Source organism: Hesperophylax consimilis, chromosome 3 (genome assembly GCF_061612785.1).
Source record: "Hesperophylax consimilis isolate HC1 chromosome 3, BYU_Hcon_1.0, whole genome shotgun sequence".
NCBI classification, from domain to species: domain Eukaryota; kingdom Metazoa; phylum Arthropoda; class Insecta; order Trichoptera; family Limnephilidae; genus Hesperophylax; species Hesperophylax consimilis.
Window position 1 is genome coordinate 22592346 of NC_142838.1, and position 27154 is coordinate 22619499.

At 34.7% G+C, this 27154-nt stretch overlaps 1 protein-coding gene across 1 annotated transcript in view; it reads left to right on the top strand.

Moving 5' to 3' along the window:
* The window catches only part of IntS6 (integrator complex subunit 6), a 32850-nt gene that overhangs the window by 2435 nt on the left and 3261 nt on the right, over positions 1 to 27154 (top strand). Inside the window, exons 4-11 of the mRNA XM_089649416.1 lie at positions 2655 to 2835; positions 5469 to 5716; positions 6425 to 6610; positions 21141 to 21293; positions 23729 to 23956; positions 25337 to 25744; positions 26045 to 26245; positions 26590 to 27067. Coding sequence (XP_089505542.1) covers positions 2655 to 2835; positions 5469 to 5716; positions 6425 to 6610; positions 21141 to 21293; positions 23729 to 23956; positions 25337 to 25744; positions 26045 to 26245; positions 26590 to 27067 — 2083 coding nt within the window. The remainder of the gene's footprint in view (positions 1 to 2654; positions 2836 to 5468; positions 5717 to 6424; positions 6611 to 21140; positions 21294 to 23728; positions 23957 to 25336; positions 25745 to 26044; positions 26246 to 26589; positions 27068 to 27154) is intronic.

Below are 27154 nucleotides of genomic sequence, written 5' to 3' on the forward strand. Positions count from 1 at the left end.
TAATACTTGATAGTTCTTTGACGTTATGGCAACAGTCAAAAAGTTAGTTTCAATTTACGAAGAACAAATAGTTTTAACGTCGATAAGTTATGCAAAATTGTAGTCGTAGCAGTCGTAAGTCTTTTAAGGATTTTAAGTAACTTTTTTAAGGATAATTGATGACTTCTCAAATAAAATTATTTTCACCAAGTGCTAATGAATATTTTCAATAGAAGTGGTTTAAATACAAACAATTTAAATAATGTGCTGTGATGACGGAATCTTAAAAATTTGAAGCCATGCACACTTAATGACCATTTGGGTCCAAAATCTCAATCAAAGTTCTCAGGTTATGAAATATGCATAAATTATTAAAATAACCCAAAATAAACCCTAAAAACCTATTTTGTGCATGTGAGACTTAAATACTGAACATTAGATGGAGAAGTTAAAGAACAAAGGCAAGCAGCGGAACTCGACAAGTTTACCAAATAAAATTCTGGTATGAATTTTTTACAGCATTAATTTGAATCCGTGGAACATTTATTGATATTTTATTTTATGATGGATTTGGTGGACTAAATATTGAATTTTCATCAGACTCATGGTTTTGCATAGAAGTTAGAGAGCTGTATAGATAGATGTTTGCAAAAACCAAACTGTGCAACTCCTATTTTCCTGTACTTTGCCATTTATTTATAATCCTCATCCAATATTCACTTATGATTGTACAAATAACACCATCCGTACATGTCTAATTTGTACAAAATCTATGCTTTTGAAATAAACTATTTATACATAGCATTTTGATGGAATCATTTAAAAAAATGGATATGTTTTCTGAAACACTAATATTTCTGAGTGATTGAATTTAAATCCAAATAATAGAAAATTCATTTTATTGTTGTTCAATAGAAGCAGACAAAATTCAAAACACTAATATTGAATTATTTGTAATAATATAATAAAAAATGTATTGTTTATTCAATTTCTTGATCGCCGATGCAAAATTATTGCCATGCGCCTGAAGATTTTATTTTCGTAATACATAACTTACTTGTTTTTAGTAAAATTATATTTTTGTAAATAGTACTGTCTTACGAGATAATGTGTTTCCCCAGAAATAACTAGTTATATTATATAGTATCCTTGACAAGAGGTTAATGTGCATTACAGTTTTTCTCCATAAACTTAGTGTTTAACCACAATCTTAATAATTTAATTTGACACGGCAAAAATCTCCATATCTGGGGGCCTGGTCAGTATATTAAAATATCCTTACCTCAAGACGTGATCAAGGTATTGGAGTTTAAATAAATGTCCCTATCTGGGGGGTTTGTACATTAAAACATCCGTACCTCAAGACGTGATCAAGGTATTGGAGTTTAAATAAATGTCCCTATCTGGGGGGTTTGTACATTAAAACATCCGTACCTCAAGACGTGATCAAGGTATTGGAGTTTAAATAAATGTCCCTATCTGGGGGGTTTGTACATTAAAACATCCGTACCTCAAGACGTGATCAAGGTATTGGAGTTTAAATAAATGTCTCTATCTGGGGGGTTAGTATATTAAAACATCCATACCTCAAGACGTGATCAAGGTGTTGGAGTTTTCTTTTAATATGTAGCACCATTTCACAGTTTTTGGCCGTTCAATGAAGAACATCTATATTAGTTTTTTTTTTTTCGGATCTAGCACCATGCAGCTGGTGGGTAGGTGCATCCTGAACACCTTACCCGATGAACATGAATCCCTAAACGTAGCGGGTGTTGAAACATATCAATTCATTCGTTAAAGGCCTGCAATCCCGTTTTTCACCGGATTACTTAAGAGATTCTTAATAGATTAGCAATATTTGAAGATGCGCCTGTATATCCAATTTCGCTGTAATTACATAATGGTGAGCACTCAAAAATGGTGCTAAACACTACTTTGTAACACAAGCAATTCTACAAATGACGAATTTCTTTGTGTGAAAGCACTATGAAGCTTATCAGTAAATTATATACAGATAGTTATGAAAATGTCTAAGGTTTTCAGTGAATTAAATTCTTAAACTGTAATTTTTTAAATCATGCTGCTGTAATGGGTCCAATCACCTCCGATTGTCTTCCGTGGTCGAGAGTTAAGGCCATCGGCTAGCTAGCCGGATGTCACGGGTTTAAATCCTGGCATGCGCAAGTAAATTTTTTTATATTAATCTGTGTTATTTCACAATTTATTAATTCAAAATAATATATAGTGTATTTGCGGCACGTTCTGAAATGGAAGATTCTCCTTATCGCCTTGGTGTAAGACCGCCATTCAGAATTGAAACCGTGCTTGAAATGGCTTTGGCCGTGTTTGGTGACCAGATTTGGCAGCCAGGTACTTCCCCACCTTTTTCTCCCTGATCTTCTTTCCCTCTCCACTACCTTCAGCTTCCAATTCAATAGCTTCCCAATAGGGGATGCCATAGTCTCACTGGCTGCAGACGGTTGGAAGCAGTTGGAACTCTTGTGTGGTATCACATTAAAAAAAATTCTAATATGTATTTCATATTGAATTAAAGTTAAAAGCAATTATTTTCAATATAAACCTTAGACATTTTCTTAACTACCCATATAGAATTTACACCCGACTAATTTGTTTTTAAATTTCCATATTTGAAATTCTTTTTATCTTGTTTCCAGTTCAATCTGCCGATGAATTGCCCCATCCCCGGTTCGGAGCTGACTCGGGAGCCGTTCCGCTGGGACCAGAGACTGTTCTCTCTGGTGCTCCGCTTGTCTGGGACCCCGGCCGTGGAGCGGGATTCGGGGCTCGTGCCTTCTGATACTTCCCCCATAGACGCCATGTGTGAAGTCACCGGAGGTAACTAACATACCCATTATTCTAGTTCTTCTATTTATTATTTTGACATCATGTTTTCTTAGGTTGCTGTGGATAACGGCCGATTAATTTCATGCTTAGAGTAGATATTCCGAGTCCAAAAAATTATCAATATGACAATGTGACGTGTCCGTCGGATAACAATCGTGGTGGTTATTTGCTTACAAAGTATGTAGAAAAAGCTTAGTTCATTATAAATTTTATGTATGTATATATGTACTTTTACTAAATTAATATTAAAAATTTTTCGAAGTCGAATTATTACTATTTGTCATCATGGTTTATTTATTGTTTTCATGTTTAATTTGTAAAACACCATTTTAATTTTATGTTATTATTTTTATTTTTTAAGAATAGCTACATATTATAAAAAAACTTAAAATTAAAATCATCACTATTATTGATTTCTCAGAGTATCCAATTATTTAATGGGAAAACAAATGAACTTGTGCATACATAAATAGGTCTGTCCTCAGGGCATGAAAAACTGTCAAAGTGTTTTATTAATCATCTTAATGAGTTAGGTCTATTATAAAAAACACTTTAACCCTTATAATAATAATAATACTTGGATGACTTGTATAGCGCCGTTTTTGTGCAAAAACACCTCAACAGTACATTCATCACATTTGTTCAGTTTGCAATGTTTTCTGTGCATTTCAAATGCGCTATATACATCTTGTATTTTAATTTTCCGTAAAAACAAATACTGCTTTTGAAACTAGATAAAATTATCTTTCCTGTGTATGCAATTAAAATAAACATGACTATTTCTAAATTATAAAATTTTAATAGCAAACATTAAAAATATTGTCAAAAACGCTAACCAAATTTTTACTTAATTTTTTACTCCTATCATAGAAAAATTGAGAGAACTCGTTATTGAAAAAAGACATTAGTTTTGTATGGGGAATTTATAAGAAAACTATACCTTTCCTTTTATCTCGTTCATATAAAAAAAAAAGAAATTATTTTTAAATTTAAACCAATCGTTGCAATATGAATTATTCATTTTGGGTATTTTTTGAATTTTATTAATGGATTCCAGTATGAATATTTGAAGCACACTGGAAAGAATTATTTCTTTTTCTAATGTCAAAAAAATTACATATTTTCGCATGATAGAAAAAAAGATAAAAATACTTTTATAAAATATGGACGCCCGGTCATAAATGACCCTCAAATGCTGGAGGGGTTAACCCCTGCTTATAGCCATTCTGTAATTTTTTTAAATTCAGTGTAAGATTTTTTTAAGGAGCTGGAAAAAATTCTTTGCGAAGTCATAACAAACTGTGCAAATTGTACATTTAACCTCTCTAGATTTTAGAAGCTTCCATCTTGAGGAATGATTAATGTCTTCCTATCCATCTCAATTCAATATTTTTCCTTTGTTTTCTTATCTACTCGAGCGATGGCTATTCGGCTTTCGTTTTGGCTATTTGATTTAATTAATATCATTCCTCAAAATATTAATTTGGAAACGTACGCTTATTGCGGTTTAAATTCAATTAATGCACTTAGATTTCACCGTTCATCCCATATTTTTAGGTTCTACAAATTCGGTACATTACGGCAAGCCATCGTTCAAGACGTTCTTGAGCGATGGCTTGCCTTAATGTACCAAATTTTGTACATTATGGCAAGCCATCAAGATGTTTTTGAAAACTTGCCCTAAAATGCCAAAAATCGTAGAGTGGTTGTAGACCAGTTTTATTGACATCTCTAGGCCATGGTACATTTGTACAGATTTCTTTGTGTGATGCGTTTTGTCTTACATTTTATTTTATGCACAACCTTTCTTGTTCCTGGAAATGGAATACACTGGAAAATTTTTCCTAAAATTTCAAACTGATCTGCATTCTATATATCATGCCTAAAACATCATATTTCTGAATTTTAACGTTAAAAGCATTTAACGTTGTGCCGAATGCAATGCGTAAAACTTATATAAAAAAATTAGGCTTCGAGCTTTTCATCGTTATATTAAAACTTTCAAGCTTTGTTTTCATTTATAATTTCATAGCATTATGTCAAGCCTCAAAGTGATGCTTTCTTTGATAATATATTATTATTTTGAAACTTTTACGCTTTCTATTTATTTTATCTACTCTTTCAAGCTTCTCAATTCAAATACGTGATGCCTGACCTAATAGAGATATATTAAGCCTATTGTATATATTTTGTCACTAACCAATATCTGAATCAATGATACCGAGTAGGGAACATTCGAGTATCTTATATTGCTCCTGCGATCTGTGATATATATTGAAAAATTAATGCATGTAAATAATTCTTAACTGTAATGAAGCCGTACTTGTATTTCGTACTGAGTATTTCTCATTATATTATGTATTTCTTTAGCACCTCCATTTATAAGCAAGTTAAAAACTGTGTCTTTGTATGTAATTTTTTAACTATAGATAGTTGGTGCACCTCTATGTTATTAATTTAACTAATTATATGCTGCCTGCAAAAAGTATGCAAATTTGAAAATAACTTGGTGTATTATTTGTAATGAATCTAAATTTCTTATACATACACTCTTATAAAGTTTTTGAATTGTTTCAAAGCTAAGTTTTGTCTTTATATCTTACCTTTTCTTTCCCGTCTTTCAGGACGATCCTACTGCATCACCTCACACCGCATGCTGATGCAGTGCATTGACAGTTTGGTCCTGAAGGTGCAGAGCGGAGTAGTAATTAATTTTGAGAAGATCGGGCCCGACCCACCGCCCATAGAGAATAATGGCCCGGGTCGAGAGGATGGGCTTGATGACCCGCTCATGGGAAACGGGGCCCCCATGGACTTAGAAAATAAGGATATATATGGAGACGTGATCAACTGTGATGGTGAAAAAAATGGGGTTAGTGTATTTTCATTTTGATTTGTCAACATTCAAACTGGCATGAGTTACGTGACTGCTGTATCTATGATGAAGATATACTGTGGAAGTAAGGAGAGGATGGGTTGGATTCAGTTAGGAATATCTTTTTTGAAAGAATGGAACTCAAGATAGCTTGCAGTTGATACAAATTTGTTAATAAATTTTTTTTTTTAATTCTGCCGTATATTATTATATTATCGTTTCATGACAAAAGAGAACATTACCGTCAGTTGTGCCCTGGAGAGAGGCCACTATTCAGAATCGAAACATTGCTTGAAATGACTTTAACTATGTTAAGTGACAAGATCTGAAAGCCTGGTATTTCTCGACCTTCTTTTAAAAATGTTCAGTTTTTCACGGTAACCGGATAAAACAGAATATTGACAAAGAGTGGGATGCTTAGATGGTTTGGGCACGTAACCAGCCATGTAGAGTGAATGAACTAAGAAAGTAGTGGAGAGGGAATATATTATGATGGTTTGGCAGTCCGTCCTCTCTGCCTACCCCTGCGGAGAAACGGCGTGATGGTTAGCTAGAGAAAACAGAACACGATAAATGAATAGGTTATGTTAAGTTAGGCAAAGTTAGTTTTGGTTTGTTTGTTTTTCATCACCATTCTGTTTGGTTGTGGAACCGTGTTTTATTATCTGTTCTGTATTAATGTTGATATATTCCCATTAATTCCAGACACGCTGGAACAATGGAGCATCCTACATGGGCCCCGGTGGTCCGCAGAGCATGCTGAACAACACGGCGTGGCAGTCCTGCAGGAAGTTAATTTACGTCCCCCGCACGGTAGCGCAGAAGGGGTTTGCTGTCGGCTTCTGGCCTATCCCTGAGTCGTTTCGGCCCGACCCTAATGCTCTGTCACTGGTAAGTTATCCCCTTTACTATTTTTGCCTTAGCCACTCAAGCGATTATTGGCATATTATGCCAACTTTGATGTATTGTTTACACTATTTCATCCTCCCATATAACGTGTAGCTAAGATCAATATTCCATGACCTCATTAGTCCCCACTTATAATGTCTCAGCAACTTCATTTTTAACTTGTTAGAAGTTGTGAAACCCATTGTTTACTGTCAACAATTGAAGGTTTTGAACGATGATGCTTTAACAAATTTTGTTATAAAGTTTTCATAATCTTAAATTTTTAATAACAATAAATTAAAATAATAATAATGTTAAAATTTTAATTATTTTTAAATTCAGTACGTCAAAAATGTAAGGAATTTAAGAGGAACGTTCTCACAATCGACATCTGATTGTCGGGAAAATGTCACAGCATTCTGTGACCCGCTCTAACGAAGGGGTGTGGTAGCGGGTGGCGGGAAGGGGTCCCGAGTATCCCGAGAGTCCCATAGTATTTTTTACTTAATACTGTATTCGTGTATATTGTCCGTTATTATTATTAAAAAGTTAAATATGTTGTTAAACAAAACAGCATTTAGTTTCATGCTTGAATATTTGATGCCGGTGAAATGCCCCTTTTCTGTAGTTCATTCAAATTAGCAGAGACTTTTATTGTTGTAGAAGATACGGGATACCCACTGTGACTAGAGATTTACTTTCGAGTAACAATATTAGTCTTAAGAGATTTATCAGATTATACAACTAAGCATAAGGTCCAATTGTTTCACACTAAACTCAAATTTATATTTTGCTAAATCCTGATGTTTTTTTACTTCGCTTCTTCACTGTAAATAGTTATGTTGAACAGTTTGGAATGCTCAACCCAAAAAAACTTCTATTAGAACGGAGTTCAAAATACAAAGTATTGGCAAATATTCATTTGGATTTACGATTAAACAACCCGACCTAAGTTTAGCAAACATAATAATATAATAGAATTGGGCAGTGATGAATGGAGAAATCTCCCTAGTAGTTCTTGAAAAAAAAAACAATCGGAATTTTTCACTATTGAAATGATTTTTTGAACCTGGAATATTAGATATTAGTTATGTATTATTGTTAGCCCCCATTTAAAATAGAACTGACATTTTAATTTATTTCTTATTATTTATTAGTTATATAAATGTACATATTTCTGTATTTTTCTTACAACTACATAATTCAATACCAGGGTGGCCACAGACCTGGAAAACCGGGAAAACCGGGAATTATCAGGGAATTTTACCGAACCGGGAATTATCAGGGAAATGTCAGGGAATTTTAAAATATTCTCAAAATATCAGGGAATTCCAAAAATAAAACGAAATTCGTTATTTACGATTTGTGAAGTCCCAAAGTTGTGTTGTATTACTTTTACTTGCGGCGTGTGTAACAAAAGATATGCCGACAAAGACAAACTAGATAAGTAGGTATTTTTTTTATTATTATTTTCGTAAATAGCCCTTGCAACAATCATGTCGTAAACCACCCGCTAGGTTTTTACCCTATACTATGTAGGTGCGAAATCTGTAAAGAAAAAGCTAGCAAAGTTACAACAAAGTGTCAAAAGGGTCGGACACCCAGTACGGTCGTAATAAAATTTAAAGATCATCATTATCAACATTTTTACAAATCTTCTTCAAATCCGGGTGGTATTTTAGCTGTAAATTCGTATTAATACCAATTATTTCTTTATTTTCGCGGCCGATTACCGTAGCGGCGGGCCCTTTAAATTCAGATATTCGCAATAAATTCGTAAAAATGCTATATTTTTACGCTTAAATCGAGATTTCGCTGCCGATTTCGGTCGCGGCCTACCCTTTAAATTGAGATATTCGTAAAAATACAATATATTTCCGCGTAAATCGAAATTTCGCGGTAATTTTCCGTCGCAGCCGGCCCATTATTTCAAATATCTGAATTTAAATTCGTAAAAATACGATATATTTCCGCGTTAAACGAGAATTCGCGGCCGTATTCCGTCGCGGCCGGCTCTTAATGATAGAACGTCCAAACCCTTGTCCTGCCGGAAGGAGCTTCCGGAAGGACAATTCGACGAGTGTGCGTCCTGCCAGCAGTACGCAATTTTTTGCGGTTTTTGTATGAATATAAGAGGCTGTCCTTCTAGCAGTACTCGACTTTTATGCATGTTAAAAATAGGCAGAGGTGACAAACTTTCTGTATTTTATTTAATAAAATTAGATATGGGCGCTTATTAACATAACAGGGTAGAAAATAAACAAGAAAATGAAAAAAAAAACGAAAGTGAAAATTGTATTTATTTTGAGAAAATTAAAAAAAGGTATAATAAAATAAGACATGGGCGCTTATTAATATAACAGGGTAGAAAATAAACAAGAAAATGAAGAAAAAAAAACGTAAGTGAAAATTGTATTTACTTTGAGAAAATTAAAAAAAGGATTATGCTGGAATTCCATTCGCGATATGGTAGGTGAAGCAGTTTCTTCCTGTCTGTGGAGAGCATAAAACACATCGCGGACCACATGTCTTGCAAAAAAAGCTCGCCTTCTGCTGTTTTTTGTTGACTCTGGAGCAAACTATACATTTGCGTTGAACTCTCTTTCTGTCATCTGATTTTGACAGGGCCTCAAGAATGTGTTCTCCGCTGTGAGCGATGTTCTCGTGTGGTGGCGGCTCATTCTCTTGTAGGTTATCATCGTCATTAATAGTTAGAGCTAATACCAGGTTGGTAGTAAACCACCTGTGAGACACCTGATCATGTTCGGAGCGAAAGAAATTATTAAAAACCAAATACGCATTCGTTTCTATAATGCCCAGAACTGAGGCATATATTCTATGTTCCCATTTTTGTGTGCCCCAAGCTTTCTCCAATGCCAATCCATCCTGCCTAATGTGATTGTGAATATCGATAGCCGCAGCCCCGTCAAAATATTGCTGGACTAATTTAGGCCGATCGACTTCTCGGTAAAATAAATTTCCTTCATCGTCCCACCTTCTTTTGCGTGATGGCAGGCCAGGCAGTGTCGTTTCGCAAGTGGCTACAAATGTATGAATCTTTTTGTCTCTCCAGGCACAGGCAGTGAGCTGCACAGAGTCTTTTTCTGCTGTACTCACAACAGATGCCCCCTTATGCGTAGGACACTGAGCTGCCATCTCAGACACAGGATAGAAACTATGTGCTGTCTTTACCAGTCCAATAAAATACAATCCAACTTTGAATAACTCCACAGCTGTTTTGACTGAAGCAAACCAAGAGTCACCAACTATAACTCTGCCAGAACCATACCATGGCTCTGTCAATCTCAAAGTAGTTGCAGTTCCTGCGCCAAATTCTCTTTGCCATTTCTTCGTACTCATTGCTTCTTTGCCCTCATTAATTTCCATTCTGATCATAATGTTTGTGTCACTATCACACGCTGTTTTTACTTCACAACCGACTCCTTTTGGTTTTCTTTTAATCTTCATAACTGCTGGCATTCCGTTTTTGAAGTACGCACCCCTTCCATACCAGGCGAACATGGATTCATCTACAGTTATTTTTGACCCAGGATGGATGGTATCTTTTAGTTTATCATTCACCATCGTTACTAATGTTCTAGTGTTACGCCATTTATCAGAAAAATCAAGGTCTGAGGATTGTGTGAAGCGCAATGCCATGAGAATGATCTCAAATCTTTGGCGGCTCATACCAAATCTTTGTCCAAAATTTGCAGGGGGATATATTCCATCAGAGGTGGTATTCCAATAGGATCGTCGATCTGGAAGTTCTTGAAGAGTCATAGCATATAATATGCCAAAAACAGTTAATAATTCCTTCTCGTTCAACAGTTTTTGTCTTGCTGGAAACGAATAGTTGGTGCAATGGACTATGTAACTAAGCTTCTCTCTCGGAAATATCATGAAAAATGCATCCTTGATACTTCGTGCGGGCCCCAATGGTACTAGCAAGGTAGCTTTGAAATAGCCTTGTTGTCGTTGATCGACACGTATTGCTTCATGAAAAGTCCAGGTAACACCCTTTGCAACTGTTGTATTTCGAGCAGAATTTACGTTGCTTGTACTTGAATTCGGATGTACTGAAATACTTGTCTCGTCATCTTCGCTCGAAGAAGAAGAACCCGATTCAGACGATGCTGAAAAAAAATCCATTATTAGTGATCAACAGACGCAAAGGGGTGTAGGTACTCAATATATTTAAACTTAAAATTATTTTCCAAATAAATATAAGCAATAATTATTAGCCAGAAACACCCATACAAATTGAAAAAATCTTCCGAGAAGAAATAATAACCGCCGACGCGTCGCGACGGTACTCACACCCTCCTGATTTCCGGTCAGGTGATCGATCCATTGAGCTACGCCGGCCTATCTCCTGTCCCGTCAAATTATTCAATATGTATTAGAAATATTTCGTTCAACAACTATTGCTTATTTTATTATTTCACCTAAGAACAACATACTTTATTATAGTAGGGAAGGCAATTTTACTTGCTAAATTCCCCACTAGATAGCGTCGCGACAAATTATGTCTACATTTTATTGGTGAATACTTAGAATTGTCAAATATTATTATTTTTCGTCGTCGGCAGTTATTATATCTTCTCGGAAGATTTTTTCAATTTGTATGGGTGTTTCTGGCTAATAATTATTGCTTATAATAATTTGTAATCCTTTGTGATATGCATAAAAACCTTGTCTTATAAACATTAATAAAGTTTATCAGTTAAAAAATAATAAAAATATTTTTAATACACACACACCCAGGCACAGACACACAGGCAAGCACGCGCCCACACACACAGACACGCAAATACATACGCATACATACCCATACAAGTCAAACTTAGCAAAGTTAATTTATGTTGTGCCTGTCAAAAAAAAATTGTCAATCACGTAAATAATGGAAACGAACAAGCAACCTCCAAGTACTATTTTTTCTATGGGAATATACTAGGCTTACTATAAACGTAAGCCTATGAATAAAATAAGAAAGTTTGTACTTACAATGTTCTTCATTTGTATTTGCTTCCACTAAATTGTCATTTTCGGTTTCAGCAATTAGAACTCCAACGGGCACGGTTGATATTTTTTTGTCAATTTCCCAATATACCCTTGCATAATTGTTTTCTAACTTTTTTACAGTGCCCCAACAATAACTAATGTCGTAATTATCACCAAAATGTTTGCGACTCCATGTGTTTAGGCCATCATTTTCGTCGAAATACGTGGCTTTGACGCGAACGCGGACCCCACGTCTTATACTCGCCGCCATTTTGGCCAGACTGATCGCAGAAATACGATTCAAAAACTCGCTGAATCAGAAAGAGACGCACTATGCAATGCAGTTAACGGCATCCTGCTAGCAGGCCTACAAAGCCGCATATAAACAAAAAACTTACGTCCTACCGGTAGTACGTAAAGTCCTGCTGGCAGGACGCTGGACGTTCTATCATTAAAATTTCGATTCGAAAAAAATTCGCAAAAATACGATATATTTCCGTGTAAATCGAGAATGCGCGGCCTATTTCCGTCGCGGCTGACCCTTTAAATTAAGATATTTGATGTAAATTCGCAAAAATATTTCTGCGTAAATCGAATTTTATCGGCAGTTTTTCGTCGCGATCAGCCTTTTAAGTTCAGATATTTGAAGTAAATTCGTAAAAATATGTCATATTTCGGCGTGAATCGAAATTTTTCGGCCGATTTCCGTAGCGCCGTATTTTTTAACTCGGATATTCGAAGTAAAGTTAGTAAAAATACGATATATTTCCGCGTAAATTGAAATTTCGCTTCCGATTTCCGTCGCGGCGGGCCCTTTAAAATTCAGATATTCGAAATAAATTCGTAAAAATACGATATATTTACGCGTAAATCGAGATTTCGCGGCCGATTTCCGTCGCAGCGGGCCATTTAAATTCAAATATTCGAAATAAATTCGTAAATATACGCTACATTTACGCGTAAATCGAAATTTCGCGGTAGAGTTTCGTCGCGGCCGACCCTTTAAATACAGATATTTGGTGTAAACTCGTAAAATTACGACACATATCCGCATAAAACGTATTTTCTCGGCCCTTCAAACTCGGATATTCGAAATAAATTTGAAAAAATACAACATTCCAGTGTAAATCGATTCAGATTTACAAAATAATAATACTAATTAGGACGATGTATAACCACGTAAAAATACATTTTTCGGCTTTTTACCGCCACGGCTGACTTTTAGATTCAGATTTACGAAATATTATGATTTATTTTCGCAAAAATCAAATTTTTTCGAATTTCACCAACAAATATTCGCGCGCGGACAAAAATAAATTTTGAATTACGAATTAACGAATTTCAAATTAAAAAAAATTTTGTATGAAAAAATTTTTCTGCGGAAATTTTTTTGGCGAAAATTTCGAATTACGCGTTTTTGGGATTATCGGGGTTCTACTGTACTTACTTTTGTTTGGTCTTTTCATTTGTACACAAATTGTCTTCAGGCGAAATATCATAAATTTGTAATAAGTGTATTTTGTTTTGAATAGATCATTGTGGTGCAAGGAAATAATAAATGCTTTAGATGACGGAATTCCCTTTATTTATGTATCTGTAAATCGTGTTTCAAAAATAAAATTTTGAACGATATGTCCTTATACCAAATAAAACATATCAGGGAAAAATATAGAAACTGCCCTGGAAAACCTGGAATTATCAGGGAATTTTGAAATCCTTTTTTTGTGGCCACCCTGAATACTATCATCATAAGTTTTATATTTTTATATTATTTTATAGTAAATTGTAAATTTATCTCTTTTGATCTATCTAAGCATCAGTATAAACGAGTAGGTATGTACTTAATTTCAATATCATAGAAATGTGATCAAGAAAATATATATTACCAATTTATTAGAATACCCACGCATAGGTTTGCCTTTGCGGGATTTTATTGATTCACATGTTTTTATGTGACTACCGCACAAGAGTCCCAACTGCTTCCAACCGTCTGAAGCCAGTGAGACTGGCAACCCCAGTCGGGGTATATTTTACGTTTTCGAATGGGCTAACGGCAGATAAACACAGATGCTGATGTGCAGTGACAATGTGTATGTATTGGTTTGGCCGGTTGGCTACTACCCCCCGGCCGTCTGGCCTTCCTCTGTTCCGTCCACGCTCGAATTGTGCAAATAACACACACATAAAAATTGTCGTGAAATTCATACTCAATTTGGGTTTTTTATGTAAACAAAACTCTTTACAGTGTAGATTTTTTTTATTGTATACTTGATCATATGCCTATCATAAGGCAGGATTTATGTGATATTTAAAAAAATAGCATCTGTTGTCTCAAAAAATTGCCAAATTTGTCTCCTAAAATCATTAATAAATCGCAATCTTTTAGGGCTGATATTTATAATTTAAAGCAAAAATCAAATACATATCCATATTAGTCCAGTCAGTGGGGAGTTTTACCTTGCAAAAGGTTAGGTAGTAGCGATTTTGATATATGTTGTTAAGATTGGGACTCTAAAGAACAAAAAAAGTTTTCGACCTTGGGAGGGTCGAGCTCGACCCGCCATCTTGGATTGAAGGTGCCAAAATTTGTTTTTTTCAAAATAATTGTGAAGTGGTCGTTTTTAAAACCAAATTGTTGAAGGCAAACTTAAAGACAACTAAATTAGCTACATTTTTTGTAGAAAGTTTTTTTTGTAAGTCTAATAGGTAACGAGTTACAGTGGCGGAAATGTGAATATTTTTCTAAAAAATGATGAAATTCCCAACTTAGTAATTTTTTCGGGTTATTCATTACATAATTATAATAATTTTGTTAACTCATTTCCACACCACCATGAGGTAGAGAACATGGCGCATTTTTTCTTACTGTTGTATCCTCAGTAGGTCTACTCCACAGATATACCAGCGATGGTAGATTTTGAAATTATGTTACATTACTATGAATTATGTTACTATAAATTATGTTACTTAATAACAGTCTTCGTCATCAATGTCATCATCTAACTCATTGCCTGTGATACTGAGATTCTGGGCTTCCATTGACAAAATCTCTTCTTCTTCGTCCTCGACATCGATGTGAACCTCTGGCGAATTTCGGCATGTTTGACCATTACAGCACCCACATACAATAGAACACTTCAATCCAGCTTTCCTGCAGCTACATGCAACGCCGCATCCTTTTTTACAACTATTGCATGAAATAAATTTTAATAAAGTCTCGGGTGCTGGTTTCTTTGTCATTCTTACTGGAACAAGCCCGTTGGTGTCACGTTTCCAGCCCCAGTTTTCTAAATTTTTTTGGATTCCATACCATTTTTGGACTTGATGGTACGTTCTAAATGCATGGTACCGTGCAGCGTCGTTCGTTGGTGGCAAAGAGGCAAGATTGAATTTGCTTTTTGTTGTCGACTTTGCGAAACGTTTGTAGCGGACTTCTTCCAAGGTTTCCTTATCCATGTCACCCCCGTACAAAGCAACAAGAAAGCGTGTTCCTGCAACTGCTATGTATTCTGGTGTTGCATCATGTTGTTTGAAGATTCCTATCACGGCATTGAGTCTTGTGTCGTTTTGCACAAGCAAACAAATTTTTGTTTATCCTTGGTTGAAGAAGGACGATTTTGTATCTCAGCCGCTAAAGGCATGAAGAAACAGAATATTCTCAGCCGTCTCTTTGTATTTCACACTATTCGCGAAATACAGTCTTTCAAAAGTTTTGCCTCTCCCGGGTTTGCGAAGATATATACTACTTTTGGGTGGTGCTAATGCTGTCAGCAGATCTAGGAGATCAACATCTTCGCCAATAATGAAAACAGCGTCATATGATGAACACAAGGAAATCGCAGTATTGACAATCAACTCATCAGCATCTTCTTCAGCCTGCTTAACTGTAAAATCATCCTGTATAAATTGCTTTGTAAGCATCGAAATCAGACGGACTTTGTTATTTTCAAATATTGAAGACAATATTAGAGATTTTTAAACGAAAATCTGAAACAGAAAAATCAGAAAAGGAAACGGTCACATCTGGGACTCGAACCCAGGACCCTTGTCTTTCCGGGACAATGCTCTACCAACTGCGCTAATGGGACCCTATTCCCCTCGGTCACTTTTAACTGTATCATACTTCGAATAAGAACTACCAACATTGTCTTAATTTTTTCACCGCACATTTTTATTGGCAACTATCTTTATGTATGATCGCAAGATTCAACCCGAACTAAATGCAATCCAGACAGCGTCTTTTAGATAAACCTATAAAAATGTGCGGTGAAAAAATGAAGACAATGTTGGTAGTTCTTATTCGAAGTATGATACAGTTAAAAGTGACCGAGGGGAATAGGGTCCCATTAGCGCAGTTGGTAGAGCATTGTCCCGGAAAGACAAGGGTCCTGGGTTCGAGTCCCAGATGTGACCGTTTCCTTTTCTGATTTTTCTGTTTCAGATTTTCGTTTAAAAATCTCTAATATTGTCTTCAATATTTAAATATTACAATTTGAGGTTTTACTCAATAAAGTTATTCCGAAAAATAAAAAAATTTGTTATTTTCATTGACTAAAAATCGTTCTTGTGAAACTTGAACTGACATTGTTTCATCGAAAAGAACATCTGCAGACATGTGATTCTTCGATCGGCGAAGTCTTTCTGCGGTTTTCGTATTTTTTTCACCATCATCAAGCGGATATTCATCGAAAACAATGACTGCATGTGATCCATAGTGATTTCTTCCATAGTGAACGTACTTCTCGCAAATTGACCCAAAATAATCATTCCGATTCCATACAATACAATACAAAATTTATCAAGAAAACTGGAGTTTTACAATTTTTTGTAAAAATTTTCTTCTTTCAACCGCTGTAACTCGTTACCTATTAGACTTACAAAAAAAACTTTCTACAAAAAATGTAGGTAATTTAGTTGTCTTTAAGTTTGCCTTTAACAATTTAGTTGTAAAAACGACCACTTCACAATTATTTTGAAAAAAACAAATTTTGGCACCTTCAATCCAAGATGGCGGGTCGAGCTCGACCTTCCCAAGGTCGAAAACTTTTTTTTTTCTTTAGAGTCCCAATCTTAACAACATATATGTGAAAATCGCTACTACCTAACCTTTTGCAAGGTGGAGCCCTTTTTTATCCCCCACTGACTGGACTATATTTAATATGTGGCATACCTTTTGATAAAAAAATGAAAAATCAGTTTAATTTGGTATTTTAACCGTAAATCCAAATCTAAATTTTTTATGAAACAAGCTGCGCAGCTGTTCCTCTAAGTACATTATATATATATTTATTTTATCAATATCTATACTCAAAAGTTCATTTTCATGGTTAAATTAATTTTTTTCGAAATTTTTTATTCTTCAGTAAAGAATTTCAGTACATTTTTTAAAATCAATGTTTAACATATAACTAAATTAAGGGTATTTTTTTTTTAAATTTCAAAATTTCTTACTGAAATTAATTTTAAACCTTAGAATTTGTTTTTCCCACCAAAACATCATCAGACATTGCCCGTGCACTGAGGTCTACACGGTATCATCGATGTACCTACGTAGCTCTAGTCGCGGCAGTACTGCGGGCTCTCGCCAGCGGGGTTATTGTCATTGCTTTTACGTAAATTTGAAATGAGTTCCTACTTACTCATTTTTACAAAAAAATTGAATTGGCATGTATGTGATTTTGTTTGTGGGTGCGCTAGTCGGTTGAGTTGCATTATAAATAGGTAATAGCTTCAGTTTTTACCCCTTTGAATTTAACAAAACCTACTAAAATGTCTGTAGATACTACAAATTTAAGTTAATACAATCGATAAAACTAAAGACACAGCCACAAATCATCAACACACAAAACTGTATAGCGACATCTCCCTCTTATTTGCAAAGTACACAAGTAACATAAAGAGACGCACAGATTTTTAATGATTATTTTGTACAAACGTAACACGGAGTACATTTGACATCATATTTCGTTCGACCAATCACGGAGCGTATACACAGTATAGCTTTTAAATAATTTTTCAAGAATGATTTATTAATTCTAAAATACAGAAAAATATATGTATTTTTCAAAAGTCAAAATATTTATCAAATTCCTTGTTGCTGATATAGATTATAAATTTTGTTAATTCAAAAAATCTCCCTCACCATGGAAACATAGTTTTACAGTACACAAGGTACAAACATACCTGTGAGAGGACTAGTTATGGCTTTGGAAGAGTATTTTATGGCTAGGCATTGAGTCCCATTAATGTGGTCATCTCATTGAATATGCTAGGTGGGCTCCTGCTGTCCAATAAATGACTCCGTACTCAGTTGCAATCAAAACAGTATTGTGCCAGTGTTGAATCATTTTCTCACTCATGAAATACCTCGATGAAACAAACGAGCTTAAAATAAATACATATAAAACTAAAAAGACAACCACAAATCATTTCAGAACCTCAAAACGAGAGGCAACGCTTTTTATGAGACCAAATGAGCTGTTTCCAAAAGCTAACAAATTAGCTTGAGGTGTTGAACAGAAGCTATTCCTGCAGCCTTTCGAGGTTAGCCCTTTTGCAACTGAGAGATATTTTTATCTCCAGCTCCTGATACTAATATCTACTGAGGAATACTTGGGGCAGCTGGATGAGTTTGTGTATTTAGAAAGTATGTTTACGAGAGATTGGAAGGCTGACAGAGATATTGAAAGAAGGGTAAATGCAGGTAACTCCATTAATGGAGCACTGAACGCAGTTGGCACTAACAAAAAAATGTCGAAATTAGCGAAGCTAGCAGTCCACATAGAGTGTTGGTACCTCTCCTGATGTATGGAAGTGAGGCATGGAACTGGCAGAGAAAGGATGAAAGTAGACTGAATGCTGTAGAAATGACATCCCTAGGCGTATGTGTGATAAAACCATGTATGATCGTGTGAGAAATGTGGAGATCTGCTAAGAGTGCGAGGCTGATGTAAGCGTGATGAGTAAGATCAAAGGGACGCTTAGATGGTTTGGGCATGTAGAGCGAATGTGCAAAGAGAGTGTAAGGATAATATATGATGCAAATATGAATGGTAGCAGAAGTCAGGGACGCCCGAGGAAGACATGGCCCGACCAAGTGAATCAGATACTTGAGTCGGGCCATGTCAAGAGTCAGAATAATAGAAGAGTATGTATGAGACGATGTATGAATGTGAATGAGGCAAGGAGTGTCTGTCAAGACCGAGTTGTTTGGCGGTCCATACTCTCTGCCTACCTCTGCAGGAAAACGGCGTGATGGTTAGTTAGTTAGTTTTTTTAGCTCCTGATATGATAATTTTTTCACTAGTCGATTTAATAGTAATTCACCAAAGACATTCAACAAGTACACATTAAAAAATATAGATATTGTGCTGGTAGAGCAGAAAACAACCAGTAACATCTAGTTTTCTATTATGGAGTATCTTGAAGCACCTTACAGGCAGTACTCAACAATACCAATAACTGCACTCAATAACAGGCTGATCGTACCTGTAAAACCAGTTGTGTGAATTGCCACCTTAAGCGCATTCTTTTTCCGGATCACCTGCAACAATAGGTAATAAATAAATATTAATGACCAGGTTGGGAATAATATCAGTAACAGTAAGTTCAGTATTAGATTATATTTATCCATTAAATGATTGTACATTTTACTGATGTGGAATTTGTTGATTCTAAGTGCATAACTGATTTTTAGAATTGGTATTTATTACAAATTAACAGCCTATTTATTACCATGATAGATGCTATTATAAAACAAAATGAATTTCAAACGCATAACATGTGCAATTTGAAATTGTTTATAAATAATTTATTACAATAATACTTTCAGTATCGTAATGGTTTGAGATCACCATGGAATCCCATTGGGGGCCACCAGTTGTATGGTTATAAATGAAAGAATAGAAGTTAATCCACATATAATAAATAGACATAGTATAGACATAGACTAATCACACACTATATGTATCTTCCACTATTCTAATTATTGCTCATACACAATTGAAACATACACAACAGCTCAGGTTCGATTCTATCATAAGATTGTAACGATTAAATAGCACAAATTAAAACATTAATGAGATATATTATAGACATAGACAAATCACACACTTACTTTCACATATTTTGGTTCCTTGGAACGGGCAATTTGCCTAGTTAGGAACCAATAATTTCGACCTCAATAATCTATAATCACTAAAAATATTTTAATTATATCTTGTATCATATTCTACTGTGTGTAAATCTAAAGGAATAAAAATATTATCTCATAATAATACACAGATGGGGAGTATAAGAGACAACAAGTGTAGTCCACAATTTAAACAACCAACCAGAATAGGAATGTTGCGAGAATGACCAGGCGTTTAAAAGAAATATTGAAAAAAGATCTTTCAGTTTGGTTTAGTATTTTTGCCTCGAATCCAAAATTCAAAGTTTTATGTGAAAATGCATTTCTCGTACCCCATCAGAACTTTCATAATTTTTGTTCAGTTTGCATTTATTTATTTATTTATTGGATGATTTTTATAGCGCCGCTTTTGTGAGATATCACCTCAGGGGCGCTTTACAGTTAATGCAGATATTACAAAAAAAATATAAATATTACAAATTGAAATTAAGTTAAATAAAATGAAGTACAGAAACAGGTGACACGGAGATGGAGAATCTGCTGCAAGAATCCTATTGTTTTCTGTGTAATGAATGCATTGTTTTCTGTGCAATTCAAATAATCTTATTTTTTGATTTTCTGTAAAAACAAATACTGTTTTAGAAAGTAGGTAAAATTATCTTTCGGGTGTACGCATTTAAAGTAAACATTACTTATTCTAAATAATAAAATTTTAGTATCAAACATGAAAAATGTTGTAAAAAACGCTAACCACATTATTACTTAATTTTTACTCCAATCGTAGAAAAATTGAGAGAACTCGATTTCGAAAACACTTTCGTTTTGTTTGGGAAATTTATAAGAAAACTGTAACTTCACTTTTATCTCCTTCAAATAATAAAAATAAGAAATAATTTTTTAAGGTCTTACGAATCGTAACCGATTGTTACAATAGCGACGCGAAACATGAATTATTCATTTTGGTTATTTTTGTGATTTTATTAATGGCATCCATTATGTTAAATAAAATTAATAAAATTAAAGTTGAATTAATAATTAATTGATTAATTTAAATTATCAAAAAATTTAAATAATTAAATTAAAATTTAAGCAAACTGGAAACAATTATTATTTCTCTTTCTAACATAAAAAAATTACATATTTCCGCTTGATAGAAAAAAAGATAAAAATACTTTTATAAAATATGGACGCTTTGTCAAATATGACCCTCAAACGCTGGAGGGGAATAATTTGAACTGAAAAGTTGGTGCTGCACGACTTTCCAATTTCATTTTATCTCATTCCTTCCACCTTTGAACACATTTTGATTGGGGTTACCATTGTACCCTGTACCCTGGCTTCGGGAAGAAAAATCCACGTGTAGTATTAATAGTAATGATTAATTTTGTCTATTTTCAGCCTCCCAGAACAGCGCACCCGGCTGTGAAGTTCACCTGCTCCTCCCAGGAACCGATGGTCATAGATAATTTGCCTTTCGACAAGTACGAGCTAGAACCTAGTCCGCTAACACAATTCATATTAGCAAGAAAACAGCCCACCATTTGTTGGCAGGTGAGATATTCATTTTTGCAATCTTATTATATGATCAAATACTTTATTGGCAATTTTATTATCGAATTTATGGCCGATAATGCACCACATGTGGAATGCTTATCCAAAATACATTTACATGGACTAGCGTTGTCACAAGATTATCTGCAAAACCTTCCAAAATCCAAGAGTCCAGATAACAAGTACATTTCTGCCGGCTTAAAGCTTTTCTCTTTTAATAGTTTCATTAATATTATTATTCAATCTATAAAAAGTGGTTTATTTTTAAAGTAGTTCTGCAGTGAAATTATTATTACGCGTGACAGCTGTTTCTTTTGAAGGCATTATCAAACTTTTTTTAATAAATTGAATAAAAATATTTTTGAATATCTAAAAGAAAAAACAAATTAAAATCGAGTTCTACAAATTATACTTGACAACAATAAAAAAATGAATAGTTGGTCTGGTTTATTATTTTGAGCCCCCTTTTTCTGACATTGAAATTTGTTTGGAATTTTCTAAGAGCAGTTTTAGAAGGTTTTACAAGTTTTTACAAGTAAGGCGACAGTATTGAACTTTTGTATGGAAAATTGTCTGATGATTCCTATTGTGTTTATCACATAAGTTATTATTGCGGAATAATCCCTCTTGGGTTTATTCCGCAAGTTATTATTGTGGAATGATTCCTCTTGTCTTTATTCCGTAAGTTATTATAATATATCTTCATTTCGCATTATTTACATGAAATAATTTTATCAAACCAGGAATCAGAAGACAATTTATCATAAAATTTTCTGAGCCATATGCTGATTCTTGTAAAAGGGGGCTTAGCTAAAAAAAATCTCGTAAAATCATGAATAATTTTTACCACTCTTTAAATTCCAAGCAATATATATTATTTATGTCCCCACTGAAATTATATTTGTAATTTATTAATCAGAATTTTAGTCACAGTATGTGGTATATTTCAGTAATGTGTAAGTGCCTAAATATAATACAAACACTGCATAGTGAATGTAACAGTTCCTGAATGATCTTAAAATAAATTTGCTTGTATGTTTCTGTTATTAGTTTTATCTTTGCTGTAATGTAAATAATTCATACTGCATAGTTCTTCCATTGAAATAATACATAAGTAGATGTGATTCAAATGTTAATGCCCCTTAATCTTTTTTCTTGCAATTAACAAAGAACTCTGATAACCTTTTATTTTTTAACAAGAAACTTTCTCTTTAAGTTAGTAATTCATTGATGTATTTGTGCAATGTAAAAATAAATACATTATTTTTTAATTAAAAATTTGCACAATCTGTGGTCATATGAGTCGTGTAATTTCTATACCCGCTATATCAACTTTCATTGATTTGGAGAAAACCGCAAAAAACTGTCATATCTCTAGCGTACATAAGTAATTGCATTACAATTTTTTATATAATGAATTGGAGTAATAAAATTTCGAAAAGCATTTATTTTTCTATATATTTCTAGCAATAATTAAGTTATTTCGATAAATAAAATGGATAAAGCGGTTTTGATACTCACTTCATATATATATATTCGTGATATAGAGGCTTTTGAAAGTCAACTGAGCTGACATGGCGGGTTTAGAAACACACGCGTAAATCATTTTGACACACGAGCATGGCGTCAGAGCGGCGGCCATATTGTATTTTGGCAAAATAACTGCTTGTGATTGGTTGAATCCGATATAGCGCGTTTTGATAGTAACTTTCTGTATGATATAGCGGATTTGGTTTCTCACTCGCAGTTTTAACATGGTTTTTGGTCGTGATAAGGAGGGTTTTGAAACTCAATTTTAGGCTCCCCTTGTTGCTCGCAAAAATGTGAACAAGATGTCATACTCAGATCATTTTGTCAAAAAATCGGATATAGCGGGTATAGAAATTATAGGATTCATATTGCTTACTACATTTGTTCATATACAATTTAATGTCATACATATTCATATGATGTAATGAAAATATTAATCAAATGAAAGCTTTGTAATGGACTTCTGTTGTGGAATTTATTTTTCTTATTTTAATAGGACGACCCATACACGGGTGAACCTGATAGTTCCTAAATTAATCTTTGTTGATAATCTACACCACAAAAGGATACATTGTAAAATATTAGGCAAAATGGTACAAACTGCTATGAATTAAGGCGAAATTTGATATCTAACTTTTCTGTTACAAACTGTAATTAAAAAATATATATATAATATTAAAAATAAATATTATAATAATTAAATGTCTAAATTATGTAAAATGATTTCCTTGGCATGATAAATCCCAGCGAGGAATAAAAAAATCAATTATTTATAAATTTTTGTTATTGTATAACAAATAATAGTTGGTTTTCGTTCTTTTGTAATTAGTGGGTTTTAAAAAGTAGTAATTTTGTTGTTGATATTTGTTTTTAATCTTGAATTTGTCCAATTTCCACAATGGCAGGTGTTTGTGGCGAATAGTTGTAAAAGTGCAGAGGTAGGCCACCCGTTTGGTTATCTCAAAGCGAGCACCAATCTCACATGTGTCAACTTGTTTGTCATGCCATACAACTACCCGGTGCTCCTGCCCCTGTTAGACGACCTCTTTAAATTGCACCGATGTAAGCCAACCCCCGAGTGGAAGCAAATGTTCCAGCAGTACATCGACCGGATGCCTTCCTACTATGTCACAGTAAGTTATTTATTATATTACAGATACGGTTCATGATATACATTCATAATACACTTCCTATAACTTTCAATAATCTCATTTGTACAAGGACATTATCATGAAAGCATTTTAAATTCATGTAGAAACAACATATTTTTTGTATTTCCTTTTTTCACTGATTATGATGTATTGTGTGAATATGGGTGTCAAATTAATTATCACATTGATTATTATCTACAGAAAGTTCGTTTAATGCAAATTGAAATTTTTTGCATATTGCTGAAATCCAGGTTTTAAGGTGCTGGTAAATAAGCAAGATAAATTGCCTATTGTCTATTGCCGAACAATAGTCTTGCCAGGCAAGGTGTTGGCTGTCAATATTTCCCTATCCCATTCAGATTGCCGTAATGTAAATTCACAACACAAAAAATGATCTACTATTACGCCACCAAATTTGTATAAACTTGGAAGCAAAATTACAGAATTATTTATTAATCGCATTCGAAATTACAACATTTTTGGTAGTGGTAACTGAGCAAAAAGAATATAGATTTGGCCCGATAATATTGTCATAATATTGGTTGCCAAGCAAACTGACTGACAACACATGTGATCATTGCACATTACACATTGTGACACAAATAATTTTTATACTAAAGAAATGGGATAATTTTTCAAAGGCTGTTCTTGTGCATTCAATCTTAATTTACCCGTGGTCTGGTGACTACTTATAAGGCGAATTGAAAAAATAATCTTATTTTCGAAAACCTTTTTTTTTTTTATGTGAATATTTTAAGCATCGGTGCCGCTGTTCTAAGGCAAAAATAATGGGTTTTTTTCAATTTTGGTTCTTTAGCATGAAAGTAGTCACCAGCTATCGCTGCAAGTTAGGCAATCATTTTACTGTCAATATATTATTTTACTCACCTCCTTTTATGCGCAGGCTTTACAATGTGAATACTGAAATATTTATTGTAAATAAATATGTGCTTACACAATTTTAACACATATTCATTTTTGTTCTTTCATGATACTAGTTTAACCCTTGAGACGTTGTTGATTTGCACGGATCGAACCTTCTACAAACTTCCATTTTTTCAAAGACAATAACAAGCACTATTTCGTTCTCTTTCTGACATAAAAGAAATAATTAATTTTTAGATGAGAGGAAGAGAGATATATGCATTTTAATAATGTGCGGTCGTTCTGGGACAAATATGGTCTTAGGAGAGTATAATGCGCGCACGGCATTTGGGACTGTTTGGGTCTTAGAAGGTCCCAAGGGTTAAGTCGGTGACATGACATTCTAGATCAATATCTAATAAAATATGAATAATAGTTTTGTATAAAGAGATTTCAGCTGTCATAAATGTAATGTATTTTTGTTTATTTGTTCTGTAGCCATTGAAACGAGCGCTTACTAAGATGGGAGCCCCAACGCCGCTAGTCCAAAGCTTAGTGCCTGATTCACAAGATAACTCCCTGAGCTACTCTGTCGTCAATTATCTGAAGCGCTTAAAAAACCAGGCAAAACTAGAGTTCGACAAGCTGTGTGGGGAGGTTTTGAACAAAGTTGGGACCAATGCGGCGCCTGTCAAGGGGGCAGAGAGTGTTAGGGTTAATCCTCGGTTTCCCCTGAAGAAAGACTTGACAACGCACCCCTGTTTACAAGATAAATTCACAGCGTTAAGAGATCAATTGAACGAGTTTGGAGGATTTGTTGTAGGCTTGTCGAGAAGCAGACACAGAGCGCAAGCGCACACTTATAGGAATCCGTTTGATATACAAAGAAGAGACCTTTTAGATCAGGTGAGTTGTTATTTATAATGCTTTTACAAAACTACATCATCTTTTCATATTATCTGCAAACCATTTTTCTTTCTTTCCTCCCTGTAATAGCAAGGTTCTGCCTGACAGCAATGCTATGCAATAATTGATCAAGAAGAAGCTACTTTAGGGCTCACTACCTCACATCGTGTTGGTTAGAACTCTATCCCGAAGGACTGATTTATCATATATGACAGATAATGGGCTTGCTTGTCTAAATGTTATTATTTTTTTAAATTTGGTTAATTTTCAGTATTTTAAACAATTTGGTTTTTATTCCAGGTTGTTAGAATGAGAGCTAATTTCCTGCAACCCTCGCTGGCGCACACCAAACTAGTGGATGATGATTCTCTCCACTCCATGCCTGTGGCCCAGATGGGCAATTACCAAGAATACCTCAAGAGAATGACTCCCCAGCTGAGGGAAATAGAGTCCACCCCAGTTAGACAACATATGTTTGGAAATCCATTTAAAATTGATAAGGTTTGTATCACTCATTTCATTTTACCTGTGTATTTTGTATTTGAGCTTTTACATAAATAATCTTTCAATGTTTATAACTGTCAGTTTTATGATATTGAAAAACTATTTCATCAATGCTGATTAATGTTTGGTTTACTATATAAATATACACCAGTGTCCAAATGTATGCTATCCAAATTGTTAAAAACTAGCATTATGCTTATTTGGGTGATTCATAAGAAAAATCAATTATGTTTTCAATTATGTTTCACAAATGGATTCCTAATACCTAGATCGATTGTCAAATTTTTTAAATTATACACATCGCTCTACTCAATTATATAATATCCACTTTCTGTTTCCAGCGCATGATGGTAGACGAGGCTGATATAGTAGACCTTGTGGGAGGTGGTGGAGGCACAACCAAGGCGAGCAGCAAACGTCCCCTGACCCCCGTGGCCCCCGGAGAGATGCCCATGTCCCCAATGCTGTCTCGAGCGCCCCCCAAACGCAAGCCCGGCCCCCTTCCCCAGCACGTAACGGCCCGGCGGCCCTCCACGCCTGTACCCTCTCCCACTCCACCCCCCGCCCCCCTGGTTGCCCCCGCCGCCCCCAGTCCTCCCCCGGCGCCAGTTTCTCTGAACTACGGGCGGCCCCCTGAACCCATGGGCATGTGGGCTCAACCGGCCAATGGGGAGGTGAATCTCCCCACCATAGACACGGGGCCAGCGCTCATGACTAATGATGTGGGTAACAACTTCCCGCAGGTGGTCGCCTACCTTCCACCTGTCTCAGTTAATATGAGCGCTCTTCCTCCTGTGGTAAAACCAATGCTCAATGGAGGTAATTTATTTTTAAATACAATACAAAATTTGCTATTCCTGTCTATAATTACTGTACTGCTTTGTCAATCAAATGTGTACCCCTCGG